This window comes from Centruroides sculpturatus, unplaced genomic scaffold (assembly GCF_000671375.1).
Source record: "Centruroides sculpturatus isolate CEXI.00-Female unplaced genomic scaffold, Cexi_2.0 scaffold1689, whole genome shotgun sequence".
In the NCBI taxonomy this organism is placed as follows: domain Eukaryota; kingdom Metazoa; phylum Arthropoda; class Arachnida; order Scorpiones; family Buthidae; genus Centruroides; species Centruroides sculpturatus.
In genome coordinates, this window is record NW_019385967.1 from 3856 (window position 1) to 19046 (window position 15191).

At 31.8% G+C, this 15191-nt stretch overlaps 1 protein-coding gene across 2 annotated transcripts in view; it reads right to left on the reverse strand.

The window, feature by feature from the left end:
* Positions 1 to 211: 211 nt before the first annotated feature.
* Positions 212 to 15191, reverse strand: part of LOC111612856 (integral membrane protein 2B-like) — a 36533-nt gene continuing 21553 nt past the window's right edge. For both annotated transcript variants that reach the window (XM_023354128.1, XM_023354129.1), the window contains 5 exons: positions 10947 to 11117; positions 4170 to 4397; positions 1690 to 1800; positions 1446 to 1596; positions 212 to 1363 (listed from right to left, as the gene is read on the reverse strand). In XM_023354128.1, coding sequence (XP_023209896.1) covers positions 1254 to 1363; positions 1446 to 1596; positions 1690 to 1800; positions 4170 to 4397; positions 10947 to 11117 — 771 coding nt within the window. In that variant the 3' untranslated portion in view covers positions 212 to 1253. The remainder of the gene's footprint in view (positions 1364 to 1445; positions 1597 to 1689; positions 1801 to 4169; positions 4398 to 10946; positions 11118 to 15191) is intronic.

The window sequence follows — 15191 nt, forward strand, 5'->3', positions numbered from 1 at the left end:
GAAATACGAATTGCATTATTTTTTATTGATCAAATGACAATATTCAAATGTTCTGTTTTTTAGTGACAGTTATTGTATGACATCAAATATTTCTAATCAACCCTTTTAAAAAAAAAAATAACTACTGTATTATATTAAAAGATTTTTCAAAGTACGAATTTCTGTGAAATTTTTAAGTAGTCGAAAATTTCTTATTAAATCAAAGAAATCATTTAAATCACACCAATTTTTATTTAATTTCTATTATATATATATATATATACACTACATATTCTACAGAATAAAATACAGAAACTTTGATATGCAATTTCAAATACAGTGAGTACCTCATAGCTTCAATTTTTACAAGAGTAGCCAACAAAACTTTGTTAAATATATTGAATATTGATAGGTGACAACAAAACTCGCAACTACTAAATGTACTGGCATATATGTGACAACAAAATATTTTTTACTTACCATAAGTAGATCCAAATGGAAAAATTAAATTGTAACTCTGCACATTCCATAGTGAATTCTAAACTGTTTGATAATTCTAATTATAATTTTTTCCTAGTCATGTAAACACAGTTTATTATTTTCAAATATTCCATATATCTATACAATTTCCATGAGGTTGTCAACTGGTATTTATAACAACAAAGATTTGAGATACTAAAATTGTAAATATGCTCTAGGTGATAAAATTTCTATAATGAGCATTATAATAAAGACAACTTCTAAATGTGCTCAATATAACATCTAATAGTAGATTGAAAGATTATGGCACTTTTATTTGCCTAAAAACATTTCCATTAAAGGAAAAGACCAAAAACAGCAACTACGATCACGGTGCATTATTCACATCATTGTATTTTCTAATGTTGTTATTATACAATGCCGAACAAAGCTTATTTTACTAATTTGACAAACATCATGGGACAGAAGTCGAGACACAAGAATATCTTGTTCTTGTCAAGCACATAAAATACAGAAATTAAATCAATACTTTAGGGTCACGATCTTTCTCCGCTCGTAAACACTCTATCATTGTTCAAGCAGACATTTTCGATACAAAGGCACAAAATGAATTAAAAATACGAATGAAAAATAGATATATATATAATATATATATATGTGTATGTATATATATATTTATATATGTATACAGTACTTAGATTACAATAAACAACTAGTATCTTTTCATACAAGTGTCTTAACAAGAAAATGTGTATAATCCAAATATACTAAATTACAAATGTCTTTCAGACACATCAGACCACTCCTTCGTGAGCATCTTCCAAATTAATGATTTCTATTTCGCTAATCTTTTTACCTGCAAACTCTCGAAATAATATTTTGTCAGTAATGCTTCGTTTGAAAACTAAAAAGAAAATACAAAATAAGGTGAATAAGTTAAATTTTAAAAAATAATTAACAATTTGCATTTATTTGAAAAAACTAACCTGATGACGTTACTCTTTCCAGACGATAAGTTGGCATTTTCGAACATTCCCTAGCAATGTAATATCCAACAGTTTTGAAATCTTTTATGGGTGGTGTCATTACCTGCATTGTCTCTCTCACAATTTCTGTATCGACGTCGTAATATCCTGCCTTTAGTTTATATAAGTATTAGTTTAAAATTTTGTTATGCAAAATTATGGCAATGTTGAATTTCTTAAATATTAATGTATATTTTATACTTACTCTCATTTTCACAACAAGATCAAACAAAGAATGAGGGGGAAGAACTAAACTACGATTCAATGGCATTACAAAACATTGATGTCCATCCAGATCAATTATACCTGTTTTATTCTAAAAACAAAGTCATTCCAATTTTTAAAAAGCTCTCCAATTTAGAAATATTTTATAAAACAGATATTCTGAAATTTTTTAATATATTAGAAAATTAATGCAATGACATATAATCAAAAGTATACTACTTAGCTTATATACCTGTGCCAAGTGTTATTCCAGGACCAGAGTCAAGGCATAACCACAGAACAGGTTCTGCTTTAGGAATTTCCCGTATGACAAATGTTTAATATGGCAGCATTCTGTAGTGTGATGTATATGGTGGTGTGAAGCCCTAATGTTTTCAGATTTTTGTTACATATATGGTATGATGCCTGTATAAGAAAGGACTACTGGTACAGTAAGTATCTTGCCCATTCTCTACAGATGATTTATTTTGTAGGAGAGTTCTGAATATTTGCTAATTTTTTTGCTGTGTATATTTTGTATGTTATGGGTATTTGGTACAACTACGTCAATAATGTATGTGATTTTACTTTATCAATAGATGTGATATCCGCTCTGTTGGGATGTCTGCTCTGAGTATTTTGTCTAAAAAGACTCAATAAAAATTCTCTCATTATTGACAATTTTTATAAAAATTCACCCATCCTTAAAAAAATAAGCCTTTTGCCATTTTATAATAATAATAATATAATTTTTCAATAAAATCTAACAACAGATAGTGTCATATAAAATTTTAACTTTGAGTCATACACAAGTACTTTTAAATTTATTCTTTTTTGAAAAATATAATTTCTCATAATTTAACAAAATGACTCCTTTTAAGCTTTTTTTAATTATTTAAATTTTACTTAATAGTATAATTGAGAATTATTGGATTTCTTCCCTGGTTCCCTAAACTGGTTCACAGCAAGAAAAGTCACATAAGAGCCATTTCTAGCTTTTCTAGAAAAAATTGGAGAACTTAACAGCAAGTTTAAAAATGATTTGCTGTTAATAACAAATCATTTTTAAACTCAATCTGATTAATGGTATTAACATCTTGTCTGAATTTAAATTTAGATTAAGGGCTCCCAATCTAGTCACTAGCAATCTGAAGAGGTCCATTAATTTTATCTAGGGTTGATAGATGACTATGGTATAGCAATATAATCAAGAATCTTATGGATTCTACAACTATAGCGCATTGCTTCAAGATATCTAACGTTTTAACTCAATGCAGATGTAATTTCTGACAGATCTGAAGATCTGTTTGAAGAATCAACTGAATGTCACAATCATGTGAAGTGTCTGGTTAAAGTGTGAGAAAATATTCGGTTTTCTTGCATTTATGATGTAATTTATGATCATAACAGCTTTGTGGTGGCTAAAGTGTAATTTTTAATAAATCAGTTACTGAAAAAAAGCAAAAAATGTTCAAAAAATTATATAACTACAAGGCAGACAAATCACTATATTGATTTTTATTAGTCTCTTAGATCATAGATAACATTATAAATGCAAGAATACCAAATATATTTCTTATACCTCTTGAGTGGCTAGCAATTGTCTTCATAACTCAACATTTGACCTATCATCACCTAAACTGACCTTCATCCCTCTTCTGTTCATAACAAAAGTTTATTTTTCTTTTTTGTTACTTCCACTCAGGTCATTTTTGATGTACTAATATATTTACACTTTGTCATAATTTTTGGGTTCCATTTAATTAAAATATCCAATTCAATCTGCTTGCTATTTATAATTCAATTAAAATGAGATTTTTACAGCTGAAAAGACAATATACTATATATAGCCTGTATTTTAATTATACTGTATATGTTATGTATAATTTTTTATATTTTCACATTCCTAATGCAAATTTAATGTTTTCATAATCCATTATAATCTTCACTAAATAATAATGCATTAAAATACAGTATGGCTGCCAGCATGTGCCTCCCAATAGTGGACACCTCTAAATAGCAGACAAACTTCTTGGTCCCAATGATGTCTGTTATTCAAAGGTTATACTGTATGTATGCATATTTCTATCATAAATGATGTGTTAAATATGTTTGCAGGCTATAGTTTTGGCACTGTTTTAGCAGATGTAAGAGTTTACACATAAGGAATGTAACAGTATAATAAAATAAAAATTGATTTCTGAGCATTTAAATAGACTAAAAAAGTGCAATATAATAATATGTAAAATATCTTTTTCCCCATTCTTTTTAATTTTGATAATTGAAAACCCCAAAAATTTGTCTCCCTGAATATGCAATCATTGAAGTTTTACTGTACCTAAAAGTAAATTGTTTCAGTAAACTAATAACTGAAAAGTTATGATGTATTTTTTGCCATAATGTTAATGGTGTTTAGATACATTTTAATTATTAATGCTACATTTTAAAAATTTACCATAAATTTTGGTTTTAACAACATACCACTGAAAAATCATGGATAAATCTTCCACGTCGTCCTTGTGAAAAATCAGGAACTTCAATACTTTCATATTGCTCCAACTCTATATCAATGTCAACTTTTTGTTCAAAATTATTGTATGAAGCATCATCAGCTTGTATTGACTGATAACTTTTTAGGGCTTCGTATTTGTGTTCATCTTGCTTGTCTGGAATATATGGAACAGTGCACCATCCACGAAAATGACGGAGCTAATAAATTATTTAATACTATTAATATCTTTACTATAAAATATTTCATATAAAACCAAATTAAAAGCAATTATTAATAATCAAACTGNTGCCGATTCTAACAAATCTTTCTCCTTTTAGATTTTGACCTTTTCCTTTTCAAACTTCTTTTCCTTTTCTTAACGGGTCTGCGACTGGATCGTTTGTGTTTCTTCACGCCTGTTTTGGACCTGGATCTTTTCCTTCTTCGACTTTTCTTTCCGCCCTTCTCTGCTTTGACACAGACACAAATACACTTTCCAGTCTGACCGGATTTCATTTTCTTTGTCTTTCTATCTGACGGGCGATCTTCGTTTTCGGGCTTCTCAGCAGCGTTTTCCATGATTTACTCGTGTTCGTTGCAAAATCTCAACTGAATTAACGTGTTCGAAATCGAATGCAATTTAACTTGGTCGCGTGCTTGCTGTTGTCGTGGATTTTGTGTTTGGATGCTTGGATTCGGGCAAATAGAAATTTGATTAATGTATAATTTATTATTAATATACTTGCATCGAGTGTTTATAATAGTAATGTTATAAAATGAAGATTTGAATAATTGAAATATCAAATACGCAATCCATTGCTGTAGATAATTCGCGGTGGTTCGTTTTTTTTCTTTTTGATTTTCTCGTTATCGTTGTTATCATGATTTTCGATTCAATTTTCATTTACTCTTTGCCGTCGATTTAACAAACATTGAATTCTGATAACAATTTGATAAAATCTAGCAACGAGTTACGTAACTTTCCCGGCTGTTATGAGATTGTATTTTAAAAAAATCAGTTTTTAATAGTGTTGCAACGAATAGTATATTCGGCCTCGGGCCGAATACCGAATATTCGGCCAGGAGTGTGGCCGAACAGTCGAATATTCGGCCAAACTATTCGGCTCGATTAATGCACGTACGAAAATTGGCGCGCAAACCGCATTATGGCAAGGACCCTGCTCTCTATTGGCCCGCTGTCACTACGTTTTGCCAATCGCGTTAATTCTTGACAGTTGTAGCGGACAGACATTAGCGTCATGGCAGTATGTGATAAGTGATGATATCAAATGTGGATAACAATGAAATGACCTACACGTGTAAATAACGGAAAAAGAACAAAGAAGGACCGCGAAGTAAAAATGTGAAAATAAATGTGAAATTGAGTAGATAACATAATCGAACAAATCGAAGCAGTTTATTGGCGCGAAATTTGCGGCCCTCAATGCCAAACAATTATTGTCATAGACTTCGGAAAGCTAAATGCTTGTAATGAAAGTCACTTAGGTGCACGAGCGAAAGCCTGGGCCGTTCGGGCTTCCAAACTGTCTCGAATCTGTGAAATCATAACTGTGACATATACCGACGTCCTGTCTCTTTTCTCCGTTATCACCAGGCTTTGAGTCACGTAATTATAAAATGGAAAAACTATGACGGAAAAGTGACGAATCGAAAGTATCGTGAGCGCGTATTATGATCAGGGCCGGATTAACCCACTTTGGGGCCCTAGACATTTTCTTCTTCCGGGTCCCCTCCCGGCTCTTTCAATTTTTATGGGAATTTGATTAATTCATTCTGCACACCCCAAAAAATAAATATATACTTTCTTACTATGTTTATTTATATGTAATAATAAAATACATATATACACAGTCTTGCATTTTTATCAGTCATGTTGTTTTTCTGTTTATGGAGGTTAAAGAATATGTCTAATGTCTATTGCTTTTCTCTCTTCTTCAGGATTTTTCAGAAGTAATTAATAACATTGTAATTGTAGAGATCCCCAAGTCTATTAACCTCAACCTTGTTTGGATGCCATTTTAAGACCATTGTTCTGACATCCTCCCACTTTTTCAAAAGATCTTTAATAGCAGAAGTCAGCATTAATCCTCTTTTTCAGAAGAAAACATATATCGCTGAGTTTCTTGGTGTTCTATCGTCAGTTCCATTTCAGGTTCTATTATAAGCTCTTCAATGTTTATTATTTCTCAGATGTGATTTTTTTATTCCTTAATCTGCTTGACCCTTCTTGATTATAGAGTATCTTTCTTAGGTAAGATTGAACTGTGGCCTACTTTAGACCTGTTCAAGCCATACTGCCCAGCAATATCAGACATCTTCCCACTCTCTACCTTTGCTATCATACTCTCACCTTTCAAAAGTAAAAATTGACATAAAACTTAACGAGTGCTCGCCTGACAGTCTCGTGAATACTATAAAAGAATTGTTTCTGTCAGAAAAATAAAAAGCTGGAATTACAAGGGAGAGTTTCAAAGTTCAGAGGAATACTATCTGATCAGTATATACCGGGTTGAGTGTCGATGTCGACATCTCCTGTGCTCCAAAAAGTTCCGAATTGTTGACCGAAGACAAGGAAGACCAATCGGTATTCATTATTTTACATCGCTTCTTCTCGTGTTTGTTCTGTGAGGTGTTCGTTATCCAAACTGTTCGTTAACCGATCACCCACAGTATATGTATAATAAATATATATACACCAGGTGGTTATAAAATAAGTATTTCTATTTGGAGCTGTCAGTAGCTTGAAGGAATAATCCAAATGATACCAAAATTGGTACACTTACTATTTAAGAAGGGGAAAGAATGTAACAAAAAAGTATTGCCAATAGAGGGCACTGTAAAGTTTGAAATGTAATGTGTAATACAAGAAGAAAGAATTAAGGTGCAAAAACTGATGGCATACCAGTATTTATTGGAAAATGTCACAGTTAATGTGGTTACACTGTAGCATTGCATTGACAATCCAATTCAGGCTCCACAATACTGATAAGTCCATTGTGCTAGACTACTGGTGTATGGTGTGCTCAACTGTTAAATATAATGCATCAGGAGTGATACTCTGCACATTTGATATGCTATCTTTTAAAGCACTTAGATTTGAGACACCTCAACAGTACACATTTGATTAAAACAGGCCCCATAGCACACTATTTGCAATTTTTTTTCTTGTTCCATTCTTCTCCCTCCTCCTTAAATAGTAAGTGTACCAATTTTGATTTCATTTGGGTTATTCCTTCAAGCTACAGACAGCTCCAAACAGAGATACTTATTTTATATATTTTATTTACACAGTATACATTTATCTATTTTGCTTACCTAGCTAATATAAGTATGATTTTATTATATCAAACAATGAATTCTTATACAAATGTTTAATATTACTCATGATACTTATGTGGAATTTAACTTTCTATTTTAATATTTTTATTATTCTATGTTAACTTGACAATCTGACTTGTAGTTAATTTTTAACAATAAAAATCACAAAACCGGAATTACTAATATTTGATATCAACAAAATAATATCAGGTATCTGCCACATTTTCATTGTTCTAAACAAGGTCATTATGACATATCCATCTACTTTTAATATATAATTCAATTTTTTTGAAACTTATGCATACCATATTTACATATTTACTCGCATACAAGATGAGGTTTTAATTCATTTTTCACTGCTTCAAAAACTAGGTCGTCCTGTACACGTGACAGAGATAAAGATGAATAGCAAAAGAAAAAAACAAAGCTTTTGAATTGAATTCCAAATTGAAATTTCAAAATCATACAGGAGCCCAATATAAGTTTTAATCCATTCCCATGTGAAAACAGATTATTATTCTGAAATCAGAATTCAGAGAAACTCATAAATGTAACTGACGAAAAGAGTGAATTTAACTTAAGAATTGCCAAAAAAGGCTCCCAACTGTCCAGCTTTACATGAACAAATTATGTTGTTGATTTTACAAGATTTTTCCTTAAAGTTTAAAATGGAAGTAATTTTTGCGGGACAATGTGTGCATTTGATATTTTATTTGTGATTAAACGAAATAAAATTAGAATTGTATTAATAAATCTAATTTTCTTTATGTTGATCTTTAAAGTCATAGTATCCAAGATCATTTAGTTAGTACAGTAGAGCGTCGATTATCCGAATGTTGATCAACCAAACTGTCAGTTAACCGAATGCATTCCAGTCAGACTGTGTCATGCTAAATTGAACGTTTTTGATACTAGATTTACTTCTAAAGTATAATTTTTTTGTTTTTATATTTTTCAATATATTTATTTTATTTGTACAGAATAAAGAAATAATTTTTAATGCCACAATTATTATTATAAAAATTTTTGTTAGGCTTAACATCAACGAAAATTCAACGCAAAGCGACATGCAACAGAAAAATTTAAACATGGGATATATTAATATACTATTATTGGGATATACTAATATACTATATTAATAATGTATTTTTTTGTACACAATTGGTTATCTGAAAAATCAATTTTCCGAACAACCCCAGTCCCCAAATGATTCAGATAATTGATGCTCTACTGTAGTTAGATTTGTTATATTGAGTCTTTGGTTAACTTGAAATAATATTGTAATCACTTGATATATATGTATATTTTGTATCCTAATCCAGACCAGGGTTGTTCCAAGCCTTACTATAAAAGGTACTAAAAAGAGTACTAGATAACAAAAAATGGTACTAAGTTTTCTCTAAAAAATCTATCAGTGATGTGCGATAGTATTTTTAAAAAAATTGATATTAATATCGATAATAGGACATAAATATGTGCATAATCAATACATTAAGTCAAAACGATGTATTGACTCATGCGAGCATTACTTTGACTGTAAAGTGTTGAATTATGTATATATTATATATTATTTAAATATATATTTATAAACAATAAATTTATAATTTTTGAAATTTCTATTTATTAAAATATATAGTATGTTACATGTAACATACAAAATTCATACAGGCTAAATTCATATACAGTGGAACACTGGTTAACGAACATCCTGGTTGATGACCAAATCGGTTAACGAACTTTTATTTTGCAAAAATTTTGTCTCGGATAACGAACAAAATTCAGATAACAAACGTAACGGTATTTTGTGTCAGATTTCAGTTGGTGTTAGGCATGTGCGAGTTAAGCATTGCTTTTCTGAGTGTTTGTGCTATGCTTCTTTTTTCAGTTTTGTGATTTACATATTTAATCAATATGGCATCCAAGAAAGAAAAAAGTCATAGTGGCAATAGAAAACGACAACGCAATATGAACGACAAATCTCAGCATTTGAAAAAAATTTTGATTAAAAGAGTAAGACAATCAACTTTAGATCAATTTCTTGTTCCTTACAGAAAGAGTTCATTTGTTTTTTAAGTTATGGTAACGCAACACTTGGGCGATCTGCCTAGGGGGAATGCCTTCTGGGAGGTGTTTTTAAGGGAAAGTAGCCCCTATTTAGGCATTACAGACGTGGAGAAAACCCGGAAAACTCCACGTGGCCAGCCCATCTGAGCGAGGTGCGAACCCACGAACGAACTCCCCGTGTTCAGGGTACGAAGACCGCTTAGCCACTGGTGGGCTTTCTTACCAAAAGGGACTTTGACTCGAAGAATCTTCCGATGAAGTGCTACTCGTTACTTTTTTGGAGGGGATTCCCCTTCTAAGCATTAAGGTTTGTATATCTCCACTTTTCTACCATCAACTACAACAAACGAAGGTATGTACAGTGCTATTTTATTAAACAAAGTTTACATGTTTGTTGCTGTAATGATAGATACTACGTTTTCCTACATTTTCATCAAAGAAAACTTACTGTGTATTACAAATAAAATCACAAAATTTTCGGAGACTAGAACGGATTAATTTCATTTGCATTAATTTCTATGGGAAAAATTGCTTCGGTTAACGAACAATTCAGTTAACGAACGGAGTCGCGGAACGGATTAAGTTCGTTAACTGGGGTTCTACTGTATTACCATGTGGAGGCAGGAGATGGCGACTCCACTCCACAGTGGAGTGCAATTCAAAACATTACACATATATTGATGTCCAGTGTTCACTGACCATATCAGTGTTCATGTGCCTCTAGTGATCACTTTGAGCACTACCAATTGTTTAGCATTGGAACTGTTAGATGTTAGAACCTAAAAAATCCATTTTTACTACCAAAGTAAAGTAAAAAAAATATACAATAAAAATCAATTTTTTGAATGGTACTAAATTGAAAGAAGCGGTATCAGAATTTCATGAATGGTACTAGGAAAATGGTGTTGGGTATCTTGGTAGTGGGACAAGTAAAAAGGTACTAGATTAGTACAAAAGTACTAGGTGGAACAAAACTAATCCAGATATTCAATATAAATAAATATTTTATCCCTTGCAAAAGGCCATACTTCCATCTCTAGATCAATGACCCCTCCTGTGAATATAATTTTGCCACTCGGATAATATAAAAATCCTATCACTTAAAGCATCCATTTAATTGTGAGTTAGAATTCAATACAAAATAATAATTATAACTGGTGTCAGGACCCTGATGTAAGACAGAATGAATTTCACAAATCCTTCCTTTCTCCCCTCAACTAAAGATTTACATCCTGATAGTGAGTGGGTTTCACACCACAATCTCACAATAGTAATGCAAACTAAGAAATATAAAGAGATATAAGAATATAAGAAATAAAAATTTTTAATTAATAGTTTCAATAAATTAAAGATAGGTTTATTACCCTGTAATGAGCAAGTTGTCTATATAAATAAATTCCACCAATAATTCCTGTTGTCAATACCAAGAGAGCAGTTATGAAAACACACAATGTTGTTGTTGAACTAACACGTCGCACATGAGGATGCATGGTAACAACAACTGGCCTTCCTTCTTCAGCATCTCTTCCTGCAACCTGAAAAATAATTTTTAAATTATTAAAACAGTACATATTAATTTAAATTTTATTTTGGCATTTTAATCAATTAAATATAATAAAATAACTATAATTATCATTAAGATATAATGCTAATCATTTTTAAGGAGTCATTTTATTACTTAATAACATTTGAATAAAAAACTGACTCCTTAAAAACAATTAGCATTGTATCATATTGATGTATTTAAATATGGAGCTGCTTATTAACAGTTAACTATAATTAAACAAGATTTTTTGTATATTTGTGAAATATTTATATTTTTTAAAAGATAACTATAACTGTTATAGTAAAATTATAATGAAACAATATTTTAAAGCAGTTGTTTTCAAAGATTTTTTATTTGGTATTTTGTATTTGAGGACCATTTAAACCATATCATAAGATATAGTGGGCCACCCTATGCTCCTCTTCTCATTCCATAAAAATCACTTTAGGTACATGCCAAAAAATTTTCTTTATTCAGTGAAGCAATATAAGAGAAATATGTTTTCCTCTGGCTAAACAGTATAGTCCATGAACCACCCAGCACATATATACCAATGGCCCAGTGACTATACTCTGAGAGCCATAGTTTTAAAGTAGAGGTCCCCAAACTTTGTCTCGTAGACCATGTGTCAATTTTTTCTGTTTTGGGTAGACCCCCATTTCTAATATTGAACTGTTACAAATTCATCAACTTCAAATGTGTTTTTGACAGCTGACACACTTTGTTAGGTTTAATTGTAGAGTGAAAAAGTTAAAAAAACATGTTAAGTTTTAAACATTTATTAATTAAAACGACACAAAATGCAAATCTAGTGTGAGATAAACCGCGGGTCAGGGATCAATCTCCCACTGACCACTTACTCAGCAACAGGTTGATAAAATCCGATCTCGGCGTCGTCGGATGGCTAGGAGGGCAGTTCGAGTGGGAGGGAGGTGAGCAAGTTGATAGGCGTCCTTAAAATGACAGGAAACAGGTTTAAACTAAACAAGCATTTATTATATACTCAACTAAGCACTACAAGAAGTTAAAAGCGGTTATCTCGACTATTTACATAAATTCGAGCACGAATTTTAGAGTTCGAGAGAGAGCACTTACAAATCCTATATACCCAAAATACCTGTCGGTGGCAGGGCGAATTAGCGAACGTTCAGGATGTGGTGTCTTCCGTGTCTTCTATTCGAGGTCCTCTCTCTATAGCTGGATCGGGTCCGCTGAATGGAGGCTCGGGAGTTTCGGGGACACTATTACTAAGTACAACTTCCTATGACGAATCGCCCTGAGATTACGGAGATTCGAGCTTTTATACTTTTTCGTGCGAGAACTGACACGTCATCGATTCTTGTTGACGATGACGGTGCATTTTTCACACCTAACTGTAAACTTCCTCAGTGAGTTGTGATACAATCGGTGTAATCCGATCTAGTACAAAATCTTCGGGTTTTTTCCAAAGTTAATTAACAAGAAAATTCTAATTTTTTTAAAAGACCCGCAAAAATCCACGGGCTCACACTAGTAAATTATAACAAAATAACTACACAAAAAATAAATGCTTTTAATGGGAGAAAGGGGCCTGATGTTTTAATAGCAAATTTTCAATATTTGGCTTCAATTCAGTGAGCTGTAACCTTAAATCTCTCCTTCAAAACATTACACATATATTGATGTCCAGTGTTCACTGACCATATCAGTGTTCATGTGCCTCTAGTGATCACTTTGAGCACTACTAATTGTTTAGCATTGGAACTGTTAGAGGTTAGAACCTAACAGATGATCAATGACCCCTCCTGTGAATATAATTTCAATAACCAATCAATGATTTCTAATCTGTTTCTTTTTTTTGCAAGAAGATTGGCAATTGCACTGAAACCCCTTTCCATGAGGTATGAAAATGGAAAAGCTATCAAAAACTTTCTCTTGCGATAGTCCATAATGCAGGATAAGTAATAGGTATGTCTCTCTGAAGCCAAAATTGCTGTTATCTCTTTCTGAACTGTACCTTAAGTTCTTCATTAATGCTTATTCTGATCAGTTCTTCTTGTAATATGACATCCGTTTCTTCAATGTTACCATGTGTATTGATAATCCACTGTGGTATTTCCATAGTCAAAACATCCTCAAACCTAGTTTCAAAGTCTGTGTGAAACATATTTAAATGTTGAACGTAGGTTGAATCATCATCATCCTGGCAGTTTGTCTGTGACAAACTGGGAAAATTCACACCATCCAATATTTTGCTTCATTAGTTTAATTCTGACAAGAAAAGCTGAAATGATGGACTTTGTTTTTATCAAATTTAGACTGTCACCTTGTAACTGCAAGTTAACCCCATTAAATTTAGTGAACAAATCTGTTAAATAAGCAATGTCTGGTTTCCACTTAAATTTTCTTTTAAAATTGGATCTTTATCATCCAAAAACTCTAAAACTATCTCAAAAAGTGAAAAAAAAAAATCTTGTCAAACATAAGCTTTTTGACAGCCAGCATACTTCAGTGTAAACGAGCAACTGATGAAAAGTTCTCATTATTTTCTTCACACAGCTGCACAAATAACTTAGTATTCAACACGTTACTACGAATTTTGTTTATTGCATTATTGACAAATTGAAGAGATTGATGCAATCTACTACTCAGATTTTTAGCAACTAAATGTTGTCGATGGATGTACACTCGTGGACCCCCATTTACATCTCATGCACCCCCAATTTTTGTTTTTGCTGACATGGACCCCTTGCAGTTCAGAGTCGACCCCTAGGGGTCAATATAGACCACTTTGGGAATCATTGTTTTAAAGCATAAAAAAAATGTATAGTTTTAAAAATTTAAATACTTATACTTAGTACAAATCAAATTATTTTGGATATTTGGTTATATATATGCATACATAACTATTTGGAGTAATACATATTTGTATTATTTTAAAAAACATAGGCATCTATCTTGAGTAAAAATTTTTATTTAAATTGCATGTTACAATATATTTTTCACAGGTCATTAATTTTTGTACTATATTTACATATTGTCACTTGAATCACAATCATTTGTGTGAAGGAATGAATGAAATAACTACAATAATGGATATCTTACTTATGCAGAAAAGATCATTCAACATCCATAGACGTTAGTACTTGGTCTTGGAATTCAATGATTAGAATTTTGAATCAAGTCCTTTAAGTCTAGATTCTTAGCATGACTCTTCTCAAATTTTTGCTTTGCAAATCCAGCTAACTATCCCTTACTAAGAAAAAGTTTCCACTGATTTTCTTTTTGAAGATGTTTCCTTTCTAATTTGGTGATTGCTTCAACAACAAATTTATATGAATATATACAGACAGTTCTTCCTGAACACTAACATCCAAAACTAAGTTCTTAATTTGACAAACTGTGGCATAATCAGAATCTGCATATAGAGCAAATTCTTTACTTTTCACAAAAGAAAATACCAATCCTTATCCATGTTCCCCACCTTGTGATGATGGACAGGTGGCAGCAGGGGGAACTGGAGACTGGATATACTGAAAACTAACCATAGGTGAGGGTTGTGATCATTGACAATCTTACCCTTTCCTCTGTTAAAACAGGTAAGCAGCAGCATTGCATTTAATGGTTTCCAGATGTGGAGAGTAATGTACTGTAATACATGGTAAAGACACAAAGTATGAGATTCTAAGTTTTTCTAAGAATATTTCCCAACTTTTCTCATACAAAGGAAAATGGGTTAGGGAACATTGGGTATAAGTTTATGGAACCAAGGAGGCAGTGGCTCAAAAAAAATTGGAAATCACTGGTATAGAGCAACTCTTGCTGAAGCTTTCTTTTAAACTTTTTTCATCTCTAAAATGAACCTGTTTGCTTTGGGACATTTAGAACATATAGAGTGACACATCAAATTAAGGACACATACTATGCATGAAATGTAATTCAAGTTACAAACATTGGTTTTAAATTTCTGAAAGCTGAGAGAACATAAGGTGCTATCTATTAGTATAGCCTGTATGTTTTAGTACTTACTGTCATCTGGCCATAGCTTCATGCAAGAATCACTAAATGCCTGCATTACATGGGC